The sequence below is a fragment of the Perca flavescens genome, chromosome 17, assembly GCF_004354835.1.
Source record: "Perca flavescens isolate YP-PL-M2 chromosome 17, PFLA_1.0, whole genome shotgun sequence".
Classification (NCBI taxonomy): domain Eukaryota; kingdom Metazoa; phylum Chordata; class Actinopteri; order Perciformes; family Percidae; genus Perca; species Perca flavescens.
Genome location: NC_041347.1, coordinates 6,713,185 through 6,734,764, shown reverse-complemented (window position 1 = coordinate 6,734,764; position 21,580 = coordinate 6,713,185). Strand labels below are relative to the sequence as shown.

Sequence of the window (21,580 nt, the reverse complement as noted above, 5' to 3'; positions counted from 1 at the left end):
CACTGCAGGAGTCAGGTTGGCTTTAGGGGCCACACACACACACACAAGTTGTGAAAGGAATCATTAATGAATTGACAATGTTGAAAAAAGAAGAAGCTAAGGAGGGCATTATCCTTTAGTGTGGGGACAGCTAAAGAAAAGCAGTGTGTGGGTGTGGGTGTGTGTGTGTGTTTTTGGCTGAGCTCTAAACAGGAGCCTCGGGACGCACTGGAAAACAGGCCCTCTCGTCAAAAGCCGTCAGACAGGTAGAGAAAAGAAGCCCTGCTGAGGTTTTTACTTGCCAAAACAAACAGAGGGGAGCCACGCAACCTGCTGCCCGTCCACTCAATTTACCCTGCACCTCTGAGCTGGCTGCAGCAGGAATGTGAGCTTTCCTGGCAGAGACAGTGGAGAGGAGGGGCCCATCAACAATGAACACCTTCAAAATGCCACATACATGCGTGCACTACAAAGACAAAACGGCTGCAATTTGTATAACAGAGCGTCCACCCTGATGCAGAAATTTCACTCCGCTCTTTTCAGTGCCAGGAATGTGAGGAATCCCTGCCTTTTGATTGTAAAAAAAAAAAAAAAAAAAAAAAAAAAAAAAGGAGGGCTCCCTTTCTGAGGGAACAGAGGGGAATCTTGGGAGTTGGGAGTGATGTTCAGGGTCTTTTCTCTTTGATGCTTCTCCCCCCTCTGTGTTTAGCCATGAGCGAAGACAGTGTGAAAAGTTGGGGTGCTGCTCCAATGGCGCTACTTCTGTGGGATCCCCCTCTATATGGCTGATCATAAGACCTCTTTGAGCCGCCGAGATGGAAAAAACAGACACTGAATTAATTGCAATGGATGTGAACAAGAGAAAGCGTTTAATTAAATTAAAATCAAGCCACAAGAGTTCAATAGGATCCTGGGCTTTTCAACCTGCAGTCGCTGCCAACCATGTGTAGAATAGTCACAGAAAGCAGCAACTACAACTGGACAATGTGAGACTAATTGCATTTATCTGACCACCACTGTGATTGTGATCTAAATTACTACTTAATACCCAAGGACACGTTACTAAATTACTGTGGCTAAGCTAAAGGAGTTTGGAGGCTGTGGTGACCACGTGGGGTTTGAGGAGTTTTTTTTAAATGTCCAGGGATGTAGCATTTTGGATATCTGCAGGGAGGGTGTTCCAGAGGGATGGGGCTGCAACACTAAAGGCTCTGTCTCTGAAGGTACAGAGTCTGGTGTGGGGAATGGAGAGCAGGCCAGCGTCTGAGGACCGCCAGTTTCGGGGTGGGGTGTATGGATGGAGGAGGTCGTAGAGGTACTGGGGGGCCAGGGCATGGAGGGATTTGTAGGTGAGAAGGAGGATTTTATATGTGATGCAGGACTTAATTGGGAGCCAGTGAAGGTGGGTGAGGGTTGGGGTGATGTGCTGCCAGGTCTTGGTGTGGGTGAGGGCCCTGGCGGCAGAGTTTTGGACATACTGGAGCCTGTCTAGGGTTTTGCTGGGGACCCCAGACAGGACTCCATTGCAGTAGTCCAAACGGGAGGTTATGAAAGCATGAATGAGGGTTTCTGCCACGGAGTCAGAGAGTGATGGCCGGAGTCTGGAGATGTTTTTGAGATGAAAAAAGGCTGATTTGGTGATGGATTTGATGCGAGTATGGAAAGAGAGGGTGGAGTCCAGGATTACACTGAGGAGGCGGACCTCAGAGGATGGGCAGATGGCGCACCCGTCAACCTCCAGACTGATCTCATGAAGTGGCGTTTGACACGCTAACACGATAACATGCCATTTTGTTGTTATCAAGACGCATAATCACTTTTTAGCGTGTTTATCAATGCCGTTCGGCCGCCATTGACCTACATTACGTGTAAATTTTCGCCGTAGCGAGTAGTATGAAAGGACGTAAGTTGGTTGGGGTGGCAGACAGGTAAAACACAGGACTTTCACCCAGGAGAGCTGGGATTGTGTCCCGTGTGTGGCGTTTTTTAGCCTTCCCCAATGTTTTTTCTAAACCCAACCGTTTATTGTTTTCCTAAGCGTGTGACGCGTTTTTTTTTTTTTTTTTTTTTTTTGTGTTGTTGTTTTTTTGTGTTAATAAAGCCTTTCCCAATGTTCTTTTCCTAAACCCAACCTTATTTATTTATTTTTTTTACACGTGTGACGTTGTTCTCGTGATAGTACCCTAGACCATAAGATGCCACGTAGTGTGTATGTTTACATCCGCTGTATACAGCGTAGACATACACGTGGATAGCTCAAAATGCGTACAGATAACACGCCATGTGGCTTTAGGAAAGTGGCGTGTATGTTTACGCAAAGTCATGATGCCACGTTTAACCTTTTGGAGCAGCGCCTTGGGGGCCACAACCAAGAGCTCTGTTTTTATTGCTGTTGGTTGCCTATGTGATGTTTATACCAAGCATCATCAAACTTATTTCTACGTGAAAAGAATACAAGTTGCATGTTGTTGAGGACCTCCAGGGTGCTTTTTTCTCTCAAAATCAGCTGATTTAAAGAAAAGACAATCTACTGGTAAAGCCTACTAGAGTTCTTCTAACAGCTTGTAAAGACAGTAAAGTTAATAGTGTCTCTTCTGATTTAAACTCAATGTAAAAACTATTTATTGTTCAGTATATCACTGATCCCTGACTACAGCCTGTAAAACAGCATGGCAAAAATAACTTTTTTTTTTCTTTGATCCGATTTGAGTCAAAGGGAGAATTATGAGAAAACAGTGAAGACCTGACAGTCAGACAGCGCCACCACTATTTTCCACAGAGACAGGAAGTGAGTGCTGGAATCCTTCCTGGAAGCTTGCGGTCTCTTTTCTGTGAAGTGGCTGTGGCAGCAGCTGTTTTGCTGGCCGTTGTTTGGTGCTGCAGGTGGAACAGTGTTTGCTTTATGATGTTTTGGCTCAGGTGGATGTTTAATCAAAGGGACACGCAGTTGTGCACAGGGGAAATGCTGATGCTGGTGGGTGTGTAGGGGCTGACTCATGGGAGGAGAAGAAGGTATCTGCGGTGTCTGAAGCTATCACTGGAATTGACGGTGAGCCAGTGTGTCTACAAGTTACTGAAACATTAAAAAAAGTAAAAGGACATTAGCATATCTCTTCAGATATTTGTACAACAAATTCTTAACGATAAAATTAGATTTCAAAAACATTTTTTTTTATCAATCATTTATTTGTTAGTTTTAGGCATTGACCGAATTGCCTCTAAAGTATTGAGTATTGAAAAAATGCCTTGTCATTCAATACCCAATGTCAATCTCTAAGACGTAAATCTCATCAGCGTCAGTGAGCCAATCAGCATGCAGGATGCTTCTACCAAGATCTAATAATGTCTGTGATTGGCTGTCTAACGTTACACGATGTAGCGACACGCAACAGAGTTACGCACAGAGATGGGGCTCAAGTTGTAGGAGCTGAAAAAATAAATAAAAAGATTTGTGCCGTAATGTGTAATGGTGTAATTTATTTTTGTTGAAATGGATTTCAAAAAAATTGGTATCGTAAAAAAGTATTGTTTAGGAACCGGTATCAAAGTCACGGTATTGGGATCTGTACAGGTATCGTAACATTTTTTAACGATACCCATCCCTAGCTCACGGGCTTTCATTTTCTGGCCCACAGTAACACAGTGCACTATTTGGACAAAAGTGTGTGGACCAAGCCTTGAAACCCACATAGACTGTAAAAATAGTGGACTGCCGTTTTTAAGCCTCGAGTTTGGTAATAAGGGTGTTGCCATCTTGGTTTCTTGCAACTGGATGGTGTCAATTTTTGACGAGAGGGTGGAACTGGGGAGGATGACGTGGCCAGTGTTGTTTATGGATGCAATGGCGCTGCGGTAAGCTAAACGCTAAAGAGGGAAAGTTGCCAATTTTCATCCAGTGAAGATTTACCGGCGGGTAAACGCAGATCTAAGGGTATGGGCGACATTCAACTGCGTATACGAGCACTTTTGTGAAGGTAAAAACAAGCTGGAAAATTGTCCGTTTAACTTACATTGTAGCTTGTTTCGCCGCTACAGACTACAGCGTTCTTGCTTAATCCTGGACCAATGTCATAGACTGTTGTTCCCATCAGTCACTTAGACACAGAAACATTAGGAAAATAGCGTCCAGGTTCAAAAAAACGATAGTTACTCTTTAATAGCATGGGATGTTTTTTTAAAAGATTTCACTGTTTTGTAAAGATCAGTTTTTCACGAAAGAAAGACATCACTTGGGCTATGGAGGACACATGCAGTATGCAGGTCTGTTACACCTTTTAACCATGTCAATTTCCCTCACCACCTGGAACCTCCAGCATAACCAACCCACCCATCCCTTCCTTCCTTCACTCTCCCTGTGTCTCCTGTCTTCTCCTCAGATTTCCAGACCATTTGGGAGCAGGAAGCAGCTTTTTGTGTTGTGTCGGCCTGTTTTAATTGGCCCAGGTAAAGCTGGGAATTACAGCAGCCTTGGAGGGGATGTATCAGGTTTAAGCCTCGCTTTTCAGAGGCCCCTTATTTTGAACTGTGCCTTGTTCAAGAATAGTATGTTCCCATGCTGCTTTGAAACCTGTGCTTCAGGGGGCCACGCTGTTGCTGTGTCCATGCTCCAATGCAGTTATGTTGTACTTGGGAAATTCACTGGCTATGCAAAATGTTTTTCCGTGAGTCTGTTGATTTGACTACACAACTCAAACGTTTCCTACTTCATGACAAAAGCACTACCCTGGAAATCCAGAGTTCTCCCAAGAGCACAATTTGAATTTGCTCCGCGAGTAACTCTGGCATTCGGTAATGATGCTCATTAACTATGCCCTTATAGCCGAGCTGCACCAATCACATCGGTGTATCGGATATAGGCGGGCCAGAGGCGAGCTAAACAGATGACGACAGCACTGCAATGTTGAAGTCATTAGTAAACATTGCAAGATGGCTATGGATGAACTAGTTAGACTTGGCTTTTTATCTAAAAGAGGAGGAGAAGACAGCGCTCGAATCGTTCCTTTGCGAGAAGGACGACCGATTACGGCAAGAGTTTAATCTACTGGTTAGCTCCTCTGGTAGAGTAAGAGTTTAATCTACCGGTTAGCTCCTCTGGTAGCTAAGAGTTTAATCTACCGGTTAGCTCCTCTGGTAGCTAAGAGTTTAATCTACCGGTTAGCTCCGCTGGTAGCTAAGAGTTTAATCTACCAGTTAGCTCCTCTGGTAGCTAAGAGTTTAATCTACCGGTTAGCTCCTCTGGTAGCTAAGAGTTTAATCTACCGGTTAGCTCCGCTGGTAGCTAAGAGTTTAATCTACCAGTTAGCTCCTCTGGTAGCTAAGAGTTCAATCTACCAGTTAGCTCCTCTGGGAGCTAAGAGTTTAATCTACCAGTTAGCTCCTCTGGTAGCTAAGAGTTTAATCTACCAGTTAGCTCCTCTGGTAACTAAGAGTTAGCTCCTCTGGTAGCTAAGAGTTTAATCTACCGGTTAGCTCCTCTGGTAGCTAAAAGTTTAATCTACCGGTTAGCTCCGCTGGTAGCTAAGAGTTTAATCTACCAGTTAGCTCCGCTGGTAGCTAAGAGTTCAATCTACCCGTTAGCTCTGCTAACTGGATACGTCACGCTGTGTATTGTTGTGATTGGTTGTAGTGTTATCCAGTTGCGTGCAGTGAGATTTTCCAATGCATGCTTGGTGCCAACCCTTGAGTTGGGCCATAATTTTCATTACTCATTGCCAGACCCTTAATCTTTCGGATTTGGGTCTGGATTTCGAGGCTACAAAAGCACAGCAACGCTCCAACAATAATGACATTCATCAGAAACTTCACCTTATATTGAATCTTTAGTAGCTCATGAACCTACAGCCAGACATTTCACTGTGGCATGAGCTCTGTGCTGCTCAGGCTTCTGCTACCAATTTGTGACTGATACAGTGATGGACTTTTCTTTACTGAGTGAGGCTGTAATAATACAACATGTGACAGGGACTGCATCAGTTCACACCCACTTCTCAGACTAACACCATTACATGATTGTGCATGTTACTATCATATACAGGTATGTGTCACACGCATAGGGCCCTATCTTGCACTCAGCGCAACTGCCTTTATACACCGATGCATGTATCATTCCTTTTTTACACCTGACGCACAGCGGACTTGTCCCTCCACAGACGCACGTCGGTAAATTAGGGAATGTATTTGCGCTCCCGGGGAGCGGTTCAGTGAAAAAAGGAGGCGTGTTCTGGCGCAAACGTTCCCTGGTGCTATTTTGCAGTTTCAGAAAACAATTCTGCTCTTATTATTCCGCCACAAAAAAGAAAAACCTGGTCTAAAGTCAGTGGCTCTAGTCTAAAGTCAGTGGCGCGTTATTCAGATGCTATTTTAGGGGCGCATGCTTGGCCATAATGTAGCGTGTGCACAATGCGCATACACCTTGCTTCTCTCATCTAAACGGACGCAGCAGTTCCCATTTTTGCAAACCATACATAATTACAAAGGAAAATATTACTGAAAATGTGCTTCAGGTGTTTGGATAGGTCAGGAAGCACTTTACAGTACAGTCCTCAAAAAGTCCCAGCATTCTTTGTGGCTTGTTGTGATTTACACAACATTTCCATGAATCATGGATGTGTTGATGACATAAATGAGGAAATATTAGAGGACTTAAGGAGACGTGATGTTGAACTACGGCGGGATCTGGTCCGGGAGTAATGCGCGATGTGCTCCTGGTGGAGCGGGTGGACGGAGATGGAGTGGGGGGGGAAGAGGAAGGGGCACAACAGGTGCAGGTGGTGCGTTTGGAGGCCCACGCTCCATGGCTGCAGCAATCCTCTCCAGACTTGAGGAGATGCGCCCGAGAGGCCGCAGCAACATCGCCACCCGGCCAAGACGGCATTTATTACTTTGCCGCATCACGGACAGCTCCCGCTGGCGTGCGCCAGGCAAATCCACCGTCATAATAGCAATCCGCCATGGAACAAGCTCGCCTGCTCTTAAAGGGAATGTGAGATGACGATCTGATTGGTTTATTGAACGTTACGCCCAAACCACAACTAGCTACTTCAGACCAACCCATTTTAGATTTGTGTCAGGCGCAAGACTCATTCATCCCACCGGTATCATAGCAACAGCGCCTGAGATCCGCCCACAAAGCTACTTGCGTTTCATACTTGCGTTTCAGATCGTTAAAATAGGGCCCTTAGAGTTAAAACTGGGGTCACAGCACGCATCCCCACATCACATCGCAATATTCTTGTACAATTATGTACAATAATTCCTGCAATAGTTGCATGAACAAAAGTGTTTATTCACTGCTGCTACTTGTATTCGTACTGTACACTGCAGTACAATTAAATATTACAATACATTGAAACAATCTTTTTAACCTAATCTGACTTGTAACCTAATCTCAATCACTTCTACTTAACGTTACTTATTTACTGTATACACTTACTGACTTGCTCTTTTCTTACTCTTATTTTACCTTGAATGTGGCTGTGAACTGACAGGATTACATTTCCCGTGACAAATAAATTCACCGTTTGATTGATTGATTAATTGATTGAAACTAATGTCAAAGATAATAAATGTTTAGACTGACACTTTGGTTTCTTTAAACAAAAACAAAAAAACAGATACCCTTATTTATTTATATTTGTAATGTTTGCCATTTCAATTTGTTTGATAGAAAAGACATATCTGAGCAATGATCAGAATAGAAGCAGTTGACTGGTAGCACTAACCAGCAAAGAGCAAACATTTTGCAATCTTTGAAACAGTTAAAGAGGCCTTATTATGCTTTTTGGGGTTTGCTTATAAGTCTTTCATCTGCCCGTTTTTTATAATGACAAACAATAAAGACTTTTTTTTATCATCACTGAATTTTGGACTAATCACGAGGATTGTGCTCCTCTCACTAAGTCATGCTCCTCACAATATGTATTTTTTTATTTTTCCATCATTTTAAAATGAACTGCCCATTTTATCGGTTTTAATCTATTGATCCCCTAGACTTACGTCTGGTTTTATTTAGGAATTTATTGAGTCATCATGTTACAATATGACATAGTTTGTAATCCTTGTTGATTTTATTATCCATGTTTGTTGCACCTCTTCCTCCTCGTTTACTTGATTTGATGATTTTATTTTTCCGATTGACAGATTTAGCAAGTTAAGTCCACACGCTTCACATACAGGCTATTTTTAGGATAGCACAGTGTCACTGACTCACCGGCACTGAAGACACACCTTCAAGCGGGTAGCTCTGTTGTAATGGAAATGCAAATCCCTGCCGTGCTGGGCTGATGTGCCAAGCCAAGCCGAGCCGAGCCAAGCCAGCAGATGTGGATGGAAAAACCCTATCATACACCATCAAGTGCCAAACCAGTTTGTAGGATAGTGAAGGATTCTCACGTTGCCAGAAAGACTACTCCAGCTCGGACAAACTCCTCATCCAACACAGGTGGATGATGAACTCTCTGTCTAAAGCCTTGGTTTGTAAAAATGTGTAATTTTATTCTGCTAAAATTAAATATGAAAATATGCACATTCACCTTTTAATACTTTGATTACTTACAATATATTACGATTTATACGTTTGATCTTTTAAATGTTATCCTTTATGGAGATTTTCAATGTATGTTGTCCATCTCGGTGTACACAATTAGTCACACTATATTTTTTAAAGAAAATGTTTACCCTTTAAAAAGGTTACTACCATTTTTTCAACCTGGACCCTATGTTCCTATGGTTTTGTGTCTAAGTGACTGATGGGAACAACAATCTTTGACATTGGTCCAGTATTAACCCCCAATTTCCACCGGCTGTGTAACGTCTGAGTAACGTCTGCGGAACGGCGGTGGAGTCATTAGGTTTCCATTAAAGTCAGTGTGTGTATTTCCACAGACTGCAGAACGGCTGCGTTCCAACTCCGTCCCAGCTCCGGCGGTCCGCAGCCCTCCGGACCAGATACGCAGAGCTTCTATTTTTGCCGGACGCCGGAGAGCTCCGCAGCAATTCAGCACACGGCAGATAGTGCGGGAAACAGCTCTGAAGTCGCTTAAAAAAGCAATACTTTTAGCCTGTATACAGCAAACATATTTTCACATGTAAATCGGTAAACTATGGGTTTATTTCAACAAGAACTAGAGTTGTGGTGGTTGGGAAAGTGGAAAGACGACCCAAAATGGCTTTTCATAGTTTTATTTCGTTTTTGTCGACTTTGAATGAAGTATATTTTAGGATGCTAAAATTACTGTTTATTTACATGGGTGGGTTTAGTGAACGCAATTTCGCGGATGTTTTTATGTTTAAAAAAAAAGATCTTACTCATTAACAGAAAGAAAGTCGACCTCTTTAGAAATCCTTTCCATAATGTTGTCAGACAAAACCAGCACTTTTGTGAAGGTAAATACAAGCTGGAAAATCCTCACACTATTTCTTACCTGCTGGCAATAGACTTGAGTCGGATTAAAGGTGGAGTCTGCGATTCTGGAGAAGGATGGTTGTACACAAATAGACCCCTCCCTTCAGTGCTCCTTCGAAACATTAGCATGCACCAGATTTACCGCCCCTCTCGCTCCCTCTGCCTTTCTCTTTATACATCCATGGCCTTTCCCCTGCCCTGTGTACGAGCACCAACAGAATAGCGTTGCGTTACTTGTTCCGACCCACTTTGTTTGCTTCCCATTCACTGACCCAGGGCTGTGTATGAACACACAGAACGGACAGCTAGCGGACCGTTAGGAGATTTTCGCTGAATTTGACCAAAAGTGTACTGATTTGAATCGCAGAGTCCACCTTTAAAATGTATAATTCTGAATTGAAGCTCCTGCAATATTGAATTTATTTCCTTTCGGATCATCGTCTGCCATCTCCTGTTGTGCTCGTGTCATTTGGATTACAAGGCCAATACTCAGGCAGCATTGCTGTTCACACTTTCAGTGTATCATTCACGTATCACTCAGCAGGAGACTTGCAGAAACATGTGGGATGATAAAACATACGTGTGCAGCAACTCTGTAGCATGTCAGAGCAGCTTCTTGACTTACCGCTCAACATCCCAGATGCGGAGAGGGGAGAAGTTCTCGCAGCATGCGGTGCCTGTTACAAAGGTTCTGTACACAGAGAGAGAGAGAGAGGGAGAGAGAGAGAGAGAGAGAAGGGGAGACAGACAGAGAGAATCAATAGACTCACAGAAACTACGCAAAAAAGTGTTAATGACAATAACTTTTGTTTTGGTTAACAAATGTATAATTTGGTACAAAGCAAAAAAAAGGGGAAATTTGTCCCGCCCAAGGTAACATTTTCAAATGCCTCGTTTGGACACAAAAATACTCAATACATTCAATTTAAAATTATTTAAAAAAAATCTAAATCTAAAATGAATGACACCGACAAACAAAAATTCCAAACATTCCTTGACCCATGAACGGTTTCCGACTTCATATATCAGCCTCTGTATTTACGCTTTTTGCCCACTAAGTACTCAATGCATTTACTTTCATTTGCCAAAAGTTAACATTAAACAAAAAAGGGAAAAGGTGATTTTTATAGCATCATGGAGGAGGACACCAACATCTGTCGCCGTTGTCATTTCTTCCCATGAAAGTATGTGTACTTCATTAGTTAAGGATGTGTCTGCTGAGGAGACAGCACACACACCGCCATGTAGGGCTTGTCTACCACTCTGCAACAAAGAATGATTCCCCTTGCTGTCACATAGCAGCGCACACACACACACACACACACACACACACACACACACACACACACACACACGTCCCTGCCTCCATCCACCATCCCAGCAGAAGAAAAGAGAATAAAACTACAACAGTCGTGATCCTTTGATTGGAGTGGCAGGTCCGAATTAGCAGCCTAGGTATGCACAGTGAATACCACGCATGTGGAGAGGTGGGGGAGCAGTGAAAGGAGAGGGGAGGAGTGCTGTGGGAGTGGGCTGATGGGGTGTGTTTGGGTGTTAGAAGCTATGTAGAGGGTGGGGCGGTGACCAGGGGTGCTGGTGGTAGGGGGGCTTCTGTTGGGCCGGGCCGAGTCTCAGGGCTTAGTGCCCTCCTACGGGGTTGACGGACAGGGGGGAGGGCCCACCTTCTACACACAGAGAGATAGTTACCGACGTGCTGTTGGCTGGATGAGAATACCGCAGACGCAGGAGACAGAAGCATAGAGAAATAATAAACATCATGAAGTGGATGAAGAAGGGAAATCACTACGAAATGTTACATCGGTTGAATTCTTGCAGGAGGTTGGGCAGCTCTGACTGCTGGCCTTAAACAGGGACACATCTGAAGCCAGGGAACACATTGTAACTTGTAACTTCCAGCATGAACAATACGCCCATGCCGATATTCAGCCCCATGTTGTGGAAAGCCAAAAGTACCATGTCAGATGATGAAGAGACACTGAAGCTACAAAGACTGTTTTTATTGAAATTACAAACATGCTTCTAGGGTTGGGCATCGTTTGGATATTAACGATTCTGATTCCAATTCCAATTCTTCCTTTCGATTCTGGTTCTCATCGATTCAGATTCTTTGAGTGGTGGAGTTGAAATGGGTCACATGCTTATTTCACAAATAAGAGGAACCTTTTTATTTTGATTCAAAGGTGGGTTGAAGTTTGACGGGGCTTTTTCAACGTAAAATAAAGCCACGATAGAGCACAGCTTACCGTGCTCCATGGCTGCAACACAACAATCGCCTGGTCGCTACGGAAACCAAAACTTGCGCATGTTAAATTTGGAACCCATGATCAGATTTGAAACCAAATCCTCCAAACGATTCCAATAAAGAAACGATTCCGATGGAATGGTAATTTTTGAAACGATTCCAAGTAGGAATCGGTTCTCGATGCCCAACCCTACATGCTTCTCTTCTTATTCTTTATCAAGGCAGTTCACATTAGATAAGAAACACGCGGACACATTAGGGCTGCTACTCAGTTTATGATGAACTAGAAGGGCACTCTAAAAGTGCAGACCTCAGCCAAGGTCTCACAATGTTGGCAAAGTGAAAAATACTTTATGTATCTGCCTTGTATCTGAATTGGATTCTCCCTTGGCCCACTCTAAACCCTTCCACCAAGCTTCATTAAAATCGGGCTAGTAGTAATTTTGTGAATTACAAAAATTACACCAACACCAAAACACACCAACAAACCACACCAAAAACATAACCTCCTTGGCTAATGTATAAAGTTATTACCAATAAGTAGCTCCTAGAAACCATACAAATGTAGTTTTTCAAAAGAGCTGAATAAAACCCCAAACTATTCATGTAATTGAAAATGACTTTTTGTTTACTTGATAAATGACTTATGAAATAAATGTCATTGAACTAAACCATTATCTGAAATCATTTCAGCGCTAATAAACAGAAAGTTGGATGGCAACAATAAGACCTCCCCCAGGTACACACAGAGACATATTTTAATCGGAATATGTTTTAGGTATTGGGCATCCAAATGTAAGCATCAGTTTCATTATTTCATTGGCCTATCCCACCCTGCAAAGGCAGCTGCTGCCGTGGTCCTGCTCTCCGCCCTGCACTGCCACAACTATTATTAATTCTAGTCATAGTTTGATTATCTTTATTGTTACTATACTGTATATCTGTATCAGTGTCTCTGTGTCCCAACAGATGGCCGCCCACCAAGAGCCTGGGTCTGTCTGAGATTTCTGCCTAAAAAGGACGTTTTTCCTCACCACTGTTGCACCAAATGCTTGCTGGTGGGAAATTGTTGCGTCTATGTAAATCGTAGAGTGTGGTCTAGACCTACTCTATCTGTACAGTGTCCTGATATAACTCCTGTTGTGATTTGAAACTATAAATAAAATTGAATTGAACATCCATCCATCCATCTTCGGCCGCTTATCCGGTATCGGGTCGCGGGGGGAGCAGCTCCAGCAGGGGACCCCAAACTTCCCTTTCCCGAGCAACATTAACCAGCTCCAACTGGGGGATCCCGAGGCGTTCCCAGGCCAGGTTGGAGATATAATCCCTCCACCTAGTCCTGGGTCTTCCCCGAGGCATCCTCCCAGCTGGACGTGCCTGGAACACCTCCCTAGGGAGGCGCCCAGGGGGCATCCTTACCAGATGCCCGAACCACCTCAACTGGCTCCTTTCGACGCAAAGGAGCAGCGGCTCTACTCCGAGCTCCTCACGGATGACTGAGCTTCTCACCCTATCTCTAAGGGAGACGCCAGCCACCCTCCTGAGGAAACCCATTTCGGCCGCTTGTACCCTGGATCTCGTTCTTTCGGTCATGACCCAGCCTTCATGACCATAGGTGAGGGTAGGAACGAAAACTGACCGGTAGATCGAGAGCTTTGCCTTCTGGCTCAGCTCTCTTTTCGTCACAACGGTGCGATAGATTGAATGTAATACTGCACCTGCTGCACCGATTCTCCGACCAATCTCCCGCTCCATTGTCCCCTCACTCGCGAACAAAACCCCAAGGTACTTGAACTCCTTCACTTGGGGGTAAGGACTCATTCCCTACCTGGAGAAGGCATTCCATCGGTTTCCTGCTGAGAACCATGGCTTCCGATTTAGAGGTGCTGATCCTCATCCCAACCGCTTCACTCTCGGTTGCGAACCGATCCAGTGAGTGCTGAAGGTCACAGGCCAATGATGCCATCAGGACCACATCATCTGCAAAGAGCAGCGATGAGATCCCCAGCCCACTGAACTGCAACCCCTCCCCACCCCGACTACGCCTCGATATCCTGTCCATAAATATTACAAACAGGATTGGTGACAAAGCGCAGCCCTGGCGGAGGCCAACCCTCACCTGAAACGAGTCTGACTTACTGCCGAGAACCCGGACACAGCTCTCACTTTGGTTGTACAGAGATTGGATGGCCCTGAGTAGATACCCCCTCACCCCATACTCCTGCAGCACATCCCACAGTATCTCCCGGGGGACCCGGTCATACGCCTTCTCCAAATCCACAAAACACATGTAGACCGGTTGGGCATACTCCCAGGCTCCCTCCAGGATCCTTGCGAGACGGAATCTGCATTGTTCCTCCTCAACCCGAGGTTCGACTATCGGCCAAACCCTCCTTTCCAGCACCTTGGAGTAGACTTTACCAGGGAGGCTGAGAAGTGTGATACCCCTGTAATTGGCACACACCCTCTGGTCCCCCTTTTTAAAAAGGGGAACCACCACCCCAGTCTGCCACTCCTTTGGCACCGTCCCAGACTTCCCCGCAATGTTGAAAAGGCGTGTCAACCAGGACAGCCCCTCCACACCCAGAGCCTTGAGCATTTCTGGAAGGATCTCATCAATCCCCGGGGCTTTGCCACTGTGGAGTTGTTTGACTACATCAGTGACTTCCGCCTCGGAATTGAACATGACGACACTAAAGTATACCTCCGTATCTCCTGCATAGGGACCATGAACTGTTAAGGATTGACAGTTTGTTATTCTTGAGGATGTTTGCAGCCTGTAGATAAACCAGATGGCCTTATCTAGATATGTACGGGTAAAAGAAAATCCAAGAAATTGTTTCAGGGACTGACTGTATGTATATTCAAAGCAGAAGCTGCAATTATGTTGACCCCAAGGTTGACTCCCTGCCTGCAAACCACAGTGAGAGGAAGGAAGCTATTAGCGCCAGCTGTGGTAGAGCATAGACCAGGAACATGGTCACAATGTGACCCGAGTATGTACCTTCATTTAAACAAGATAACCAGCGCTCCTGTCCCGTTGTCACATTTGTCTTCTACTAGTGCAATGTCCGTTCAAAGCATGCATGCTGGGAAAGGGCTGATTGCTTGGCCTGTGGAATTGCTGGTTGCAGCTTTCTCCGGAACAGCTCTGCTAACAACTTTACACTCGACACTGTGCTTCCCTGTGTCCTGAGAAATACACCTGCCTAGGGCTGGGCAATATGGAGAATATCAGATATCACGATATTCTTGGCCAAATACATTGATACCGATATTGCGACGATATTGTAAGGTTGAGAATTGGTGCTTCCATTAAATATTTTTTACGAGATTTTAGATAATCATTAATAATGACTTACATGCAAAAAAATAGTGTGATGTTAATACAAATCTGCTAATCTTCACATGATATACCCTCAAAATGTTTCACAACAGATTTTCTGAGAAAATTGAGTTAGTATGTGCCTGTTATTATCAATTTAGACAATGTAATTGTATATCACGATATAGGATTTTAATCACGATATGATTCCATCGAAAGACCAAAAATGATCTTAATAACCAGCCCTACACCTGCCATGGCATAGTTGTGTCCCCTAGCGCTTCTATAATATAGGCGTTATTTTTGCTAACAGCTAGCTATTTGGGACCAGGCTATTTCCAGGCACAAAAACATCCATTTTAAAAAGTTCCATTGCTAGGGTATCATTACAGAAACTTCTTATCTCAGTTTACGATTACATTTAAGATTTTTTGGTATTACAGAAACATGTTTCCTAACTGCATTTTGTGGAAAAAAATTGGAATTGAGCTATTACAGAACCGTCCTTGAGGAGTCATATTTACCGACATATATATACACACACACACACTGCACTGCTACACCCCACACACACACACACACACACACACACACACACACACACACACACACACACACACACACACACACACACACACACACACACACACACACACACACACACACACGACTCCGCCAGTTATTCCTTAAAGGAGTTTGCTACTTGTAGAACACATTTTAGTAGGTAAGTAAGGAAGTAAGTAAAGTTTATTTCTAGAGCACATTTAAACCTGGCTTAAGGTGACTAAGTGCAAAACAAAAAACAATAAGGTGCTGTATAAAATAACATCGAAATGTAAACAGTAAAAGAGCATTCCTACAACAACAAGCAGCAATTCACAGTTTTCTACAATGAGGCATTCAGTCTCTCTTTCCTCATCTGTCTTTGGATGTACTGTAGTGGGCGACAAAGAGCGAGAGCTTTACCCACATACAGTGCATAATATAGCAATTTACATAGCGTTTCTAATAACTGTTTTTTTTATGTCTATGTACGGTCAGTGGACAGTAGAGAGCTGAGAGGAACAAGGAAAAAGTGAGATGGGAAACGAAAAGCAACAAAGGTCCCTGGCCAGACCCAAACCAGGGTTGCTGCAGTTATTGGTCATCGCAAACACAATAACCAATTATACTCAGTGTTATTTTCAAGAAGAGCCACCATGCAAGAAGCACTTCCTTAAATCTGTCTCACCAATTCGGAAAGAAAACCTACACTCTCGACAGAAATGGGGCCCTATCTCTCACCCGGCGCAGCGCAAAGCCAAACGCAAGTGTCTTTGCTAGTTTAAGAGCGACGCAGTTGTCAATTTCCCGTCTAGCTCCAACGTCGTTTAAATAACAAATGCACCTGCGCCCATGGGCGTGCTTGTCTTACAGGGAGGTGTGTTCAGGTGCATTCTGGGCGTGCTTGTCTTACAGGGAGGTGTGTTCAGGTGCATTCTGGGCGTGCTGGTCTTACAGGGAGGTGTGTTCAGGTGCATTCTGGGAGTATTGCTATCTTGAGGCAGCGGGACATGATCGTGCCATTGACCAACAAAAACCTGGTCTAAAGTCAATAACGCAGCATTTTATTGTTATTTTAACAGCAAAATAACACCTGGGCTCGTGCACAGTGCGCACACACTATGCTTGTTACACACACATAAAAAATATTACGGTGCAAATCCGCCATTATAATAGCAATGCTCCAAGGTCCAAACGCGCCTGGCTTTTAAAGGGAATGGGAGATGATCTCTGATTGGTTGATTGCATGTTACGGCCTTAGTACTAACTACAACCCTTTAGAACCATGCACCTGGCGCACAGACCCTTTTTTCCGTCATCAAACTAGCAGAAGTGGATTTGGACACGCCCTAAACACACCTGCGCCAGGCGCTCCACGACGTGCGCTTAGATCGTTAAAATAGGACCCCTGGTCTGGAGATGTCGACTGGGCCGTATTCCACTCAGTACCCTCTGCAGAAAAAGTTGTATGACATATTTTGTGGACATTTTCTATTGAGTGTCCCTTCTGTAGATATTATTTATTAGTTATTATAACACAATACCCCACCGATGCCCTTAATAAAAGATTAATATTCAAATGGAATTCATCCGATAGGGTAGATGGAAAAGGCTACGCAGCAGTCCATGCAGAAGCAAACAGAGCTGTGACTGAGGGATGCTGACAGTACACACATGTACTGTCAAAGGAAGGTGGTGAGGAGTGGGATGTGTCGGGGGGGTTAAACGGTTGGAAGGATGGGGCTGGGAGGAGGGGGGCGTCTAAGTACGGCATACAGGCAGCTGTCAGGCCCATTAAGCAGTGAGGCCCACTGGCAGGCCCTCGGTAATTAGTGTTGGGTAAACTCATTTATGGCCCAAATGGGTCGGGTGGGGCCGGGACCAGTATGCTCGGTGGGTGACCTCTGACCCCGCTGACACAGGATACAATAGGGTTACGGTCACACTCTGGACTGTCTGGACCCTATTACTCTCCATTACTCACATTACTCACCCCTCACTGGGCCGGGGCGCTGGCAGAGGCAGGACAGAGGACACCAGCCATACAATGAAAGAATGACTCCCCCCTCGTCTCCCACAGCTCTCTCACCCCGCTGAAGGGCCAACCAGGCCTGATCTGAGGTCAGAGCTTGCACTGATATTATAGCTGCTAAGGTCAGAGCCTCTCTCGCCTAATGTGGGGCAGGTGCCCCCCCCCACACACACACACACACACACACACACACACACACACACACACACACACACACACACAGTCATATCTCTGACCAAACAGAGTCCCGATCTGTGCCTCCCGTGCCTCCCCCTCTCACTCCTCCTCTCATCATTAGCAGCATGCTGGGCAACCTCATCAGCTGGCTGTATTATCTAAGGGCCTGTGTGGCAGGGTCACACAAACTAACTCAGTCCTCAGTGGGAACCCAGCCCCCACACACACACACACACACACACACACACACACACACACACACACACACACACACACACACACACACAGAAGCACAAATCACAAATATGAAGAGACACATCTATACACATTCACAACACTCATTCATGCACGCTCAATCATACAGGCTGAAGTAAAGACATGGGCAGCAATAACACACCCACCCACCCACACACACACACATAGAGTACAAAGTGTGAGAGCCCCTGCTGGGAGTTAAGTCTAACAGTACCAACATTGTTAGCTCCAAATTAACAACCTGACCGCGCAGTAGGGATGGGCATCGAGAACTTGTACTAAACTGGTCGGTTCTGGGTTGGTTGGTACCGAAGTAGCGATAAGCTCCCGGACAAAAGATCCTTCTATCGATTTTTATGTAGCGCTGCCGGGCGCCCGCCGAGTCTGAGCATCTGGGAATGATTTTTAAACAAAAATGTGTTTACAGGCTATACAACAAGTAGCGAACTCCTTTGAGGAATAACTCAGCGCATTTATCAAGTCAAGTCATTTTATTTGTACAGCACATTTAAACGCACAACAGTTCACCCAAAGTGCTTTACAGGAAGAGCAGGGAAAGCAGAAACAGTACGCCTTAAAGATACATAATCAAGTGTGCAAAGTTTCACGAATATAGTTACGCAAAGGTAAATTCAAATAATGTAGCATAGAATAAAACAACAATGGAACAAAATGTGCAAATACAAAAGATAAGAAAAAGTTGAGTTCAGTTCATAGATCTGAATCTTAAAAAAAAAAAAAAAAAAAAAAAGGAATTAAAGGGATTTAAAAGCAAGATTAAAAATGTGTCTTCAGGTTTGATTTAAAACTGGCAATTGTATTACAGGATTTGATATGGGGTGGGAGGGGAGGGCATTCCAGAGTTTGGGGGCTACTACAGAAAAGGCTCGGTCCCCTCTGGTTTTTAGGGTTGTCTGGGGGATGACGAGGAGTTGTTGGGTTGTGGACCTGAGTGCCCTGGCGGCATATGTGCAATATAATGTAAGCAAGTGAGAGAGAAAAAGAGTGTGTGTGACGGTGAAGTTAGCAGTTAGTTGTGAATGTAACATTAGCAGTGCAGTGTGTGTGTGTGTGTGTGTGTGTCTGTGTGAGAGAGACGGCAGTAAATATTAAGCAATACGGTTATAGTTGTGAACATAGCCGAGTATATATATATATATATATATACACATATACAGTACAGGCCAAAAGTTTGGACACACCTTCTCATTCAATGTGTTTCTTTATTTTCATGACTATTTACATTGTAGATTCTCACTGAAGGCATCAAAACTATGAATGAACACATATGGAATTATGTACTTAACAAAAAAGTGTGAAATAACTTGTCTAATAATGTCTTATATTTTAGATTCCTCAAAGTAGCCACCCTTTGCTTTTTTTGATAACTCTGCAAACCCTTGGTGTTCTCTCAATGAGCTTCATGAGGTAGTCACCTGAAATGGTTTTACCTTCACAGGTGTGCTTTGTCAGGGTTAATTAGTGGAATTTTGTCCCTTATTAATAAAAAAGCAAAGGGTGGCTACTTTAAATTTAATATATATATATATATATATATATATATATATATATATATATATATATATATATATATATATACTCTTAACTCTTAATGCTTTGCCTCATCACACAGTGAAAATGATACCCAGTTTATCTCACGATACATCCAGGTTAAGTTACCGTATGTAACACTTGAAATGCAACGATAATAATGATTTAATAATTCATTACATTTATATAGCGCTTCATCACAGACACTCTCTAACACCACCAATGTGCAGCAGCCACCTGGGTGATGCACGGCAGCCTTACAACGCCAGACGCTCACCACACATCGGCTTGGTAGAGAGGGAGGGGAACATATTTTTAGTGGTGGGCAAAACCGGAGCACCCGGAGAAAACCCACGCAGACACGGGGAGAACATGCACACTCCACACAAAAAGGCCCGGGATGAGCAGGATTAGAACCTGGTACCTTCTTGCTGCGAGGCCACAGTGCTAACCATTGGGCCATCGTATTCTCTTATAGCAAACGAATGATGTTCTGTCTCAGCAAAACATTCATTCCAACTGTATAACCTCCCGGTAACACTAACGGTAACACAGCACCGTAAAGAAAATATATTTACGAAGGCAGTTGTGATAAAAACACGCTTTTGTCCAAAGCGGCCGCTACAATCAAGACAAACTGAAAGTTACATATAGCCACTGGCCAAACTGATGTTTTACAGTACCTGGAAGACTCACCTTTTAGTGCCTCAAATCAAATCATCAAATGTCCGATTTTCACAAAAAGTGTGTGTTCTTATAACAGTTCACTAACAAAATACTACTTACTCAGCAGTAGCTGTTACAGTAGCTGAACTGGCAAAGAAGCAATGTGAGAGTCTGTCATGATCTTTGTGTACATATCACTCTCCCCTGGGAGTTATCACCGTGATTTAAAGAATTACAAAGATAAATACAATTTGCCTGTTCAGTATCATGTATATAACTTTCACAAATACTTGAATAAATGTGTATGACTTGTATCATCAAACAATTAACCTGGACCATTAAATAAAAGTCAATTCATTTGTGTGCATGTATGCACTAGAGTAAAAATGGTATTAAGCAGTCTACTATAAAATCCTGGTTTCTTTAGCTGTGTGATAGACAGACAAATCATCCACCCATTTTCACAATGTGCAAGGACCTGCATCTTATCTCAGCTCCCACTGGCTGAGAGGCGGGGTACGCCAGTCTATCACAGGGCCGACTCAGACAGACAGCCCTTCAGACTTGCATTATACGGCCAATTTAGAGATGCCAGTTACCCTAACCTGTCTTTGGACCGGTAGAGGAAAGCCATGCAGATGCACGGAGAACATGCAACCTTCCCCAGCTGGTGCATGGAGTCAAACACAGGACCTCTTTGCTAGTCAACGGTGCACAAATAATGTAAATAAGATAATGTGCCCATTATAATATATTCACTTAAATGCACACACCCATGTTGAAGAAACGCACATAACACATGTAGTTGAAGTAGCAAGACAAGAGTAATCTTTCAGTTATAAATGTGGTCCAGCATTTTAATTTCACTGTGCTGTGTACCAACATGGTCTCACGTTTGAAATGGTCACGTTATTTTTAATCTATTGATTTGTGTACACGGACATGTTTATCGTTTTGTTCGTGTTGGTCAGCACGTAATGGGAAGCATCTATACTGAGGTTGGGTTTAGGAAAGGAAGAAGGTTTTTTCTGTGGTTTAAGTGACACACTTGGAAATGTATCTTTGTATCCCACTGCTCTGGCCTTCCAAACACACTAAGTCAGCATTTTACAACGTTAAAACATTTTTCGAAACGCACAATGTTTCGAATGCTTTTTGAATGAAAAATGAAAAACCAGGTCTCGCCAAGAAGTGCAGATGAAAAAAAAAAAACATGCTGAAGTCTGATTCGATTTAATGGGCTCTCCATTATCTCGGGCCATAGCCACAACTATTATTCCTGGAGTCCACCCAAAACTTGTGCATCTGTACATTGCCGTGCATAATTACATTAAAAACAGCCACCAAACAAAACCACATTCAATACATCACAGAAACAATGAC

The 21,580-nt window shown here is 43.8% G+C and overlaps 1 protein-coding gene across 1 annotated transcript in view; it reads right to left on the bottom strand.

Annotated features, from left to right (window-relative positions):
• Positions 1 to 21,580, bottom strand: part of fbxw4 (F-box and WD repeat domain containing 4) — a 72,946-nt gene that overhangs the window by 14,128 nt on the left and 37,238 nt on the right. The window contains exon 6 of the mRNA XM_028603655.1: positions 10,008 to 10,073. Within this exon, the coding sequence (XP_028459456.1) occupies positions 10,008 to 10,073 (66 nt within the window). The remainder of the gene's footprint in view (positions 1 to 10,007; positions 10,074 to 21,580) is intronic.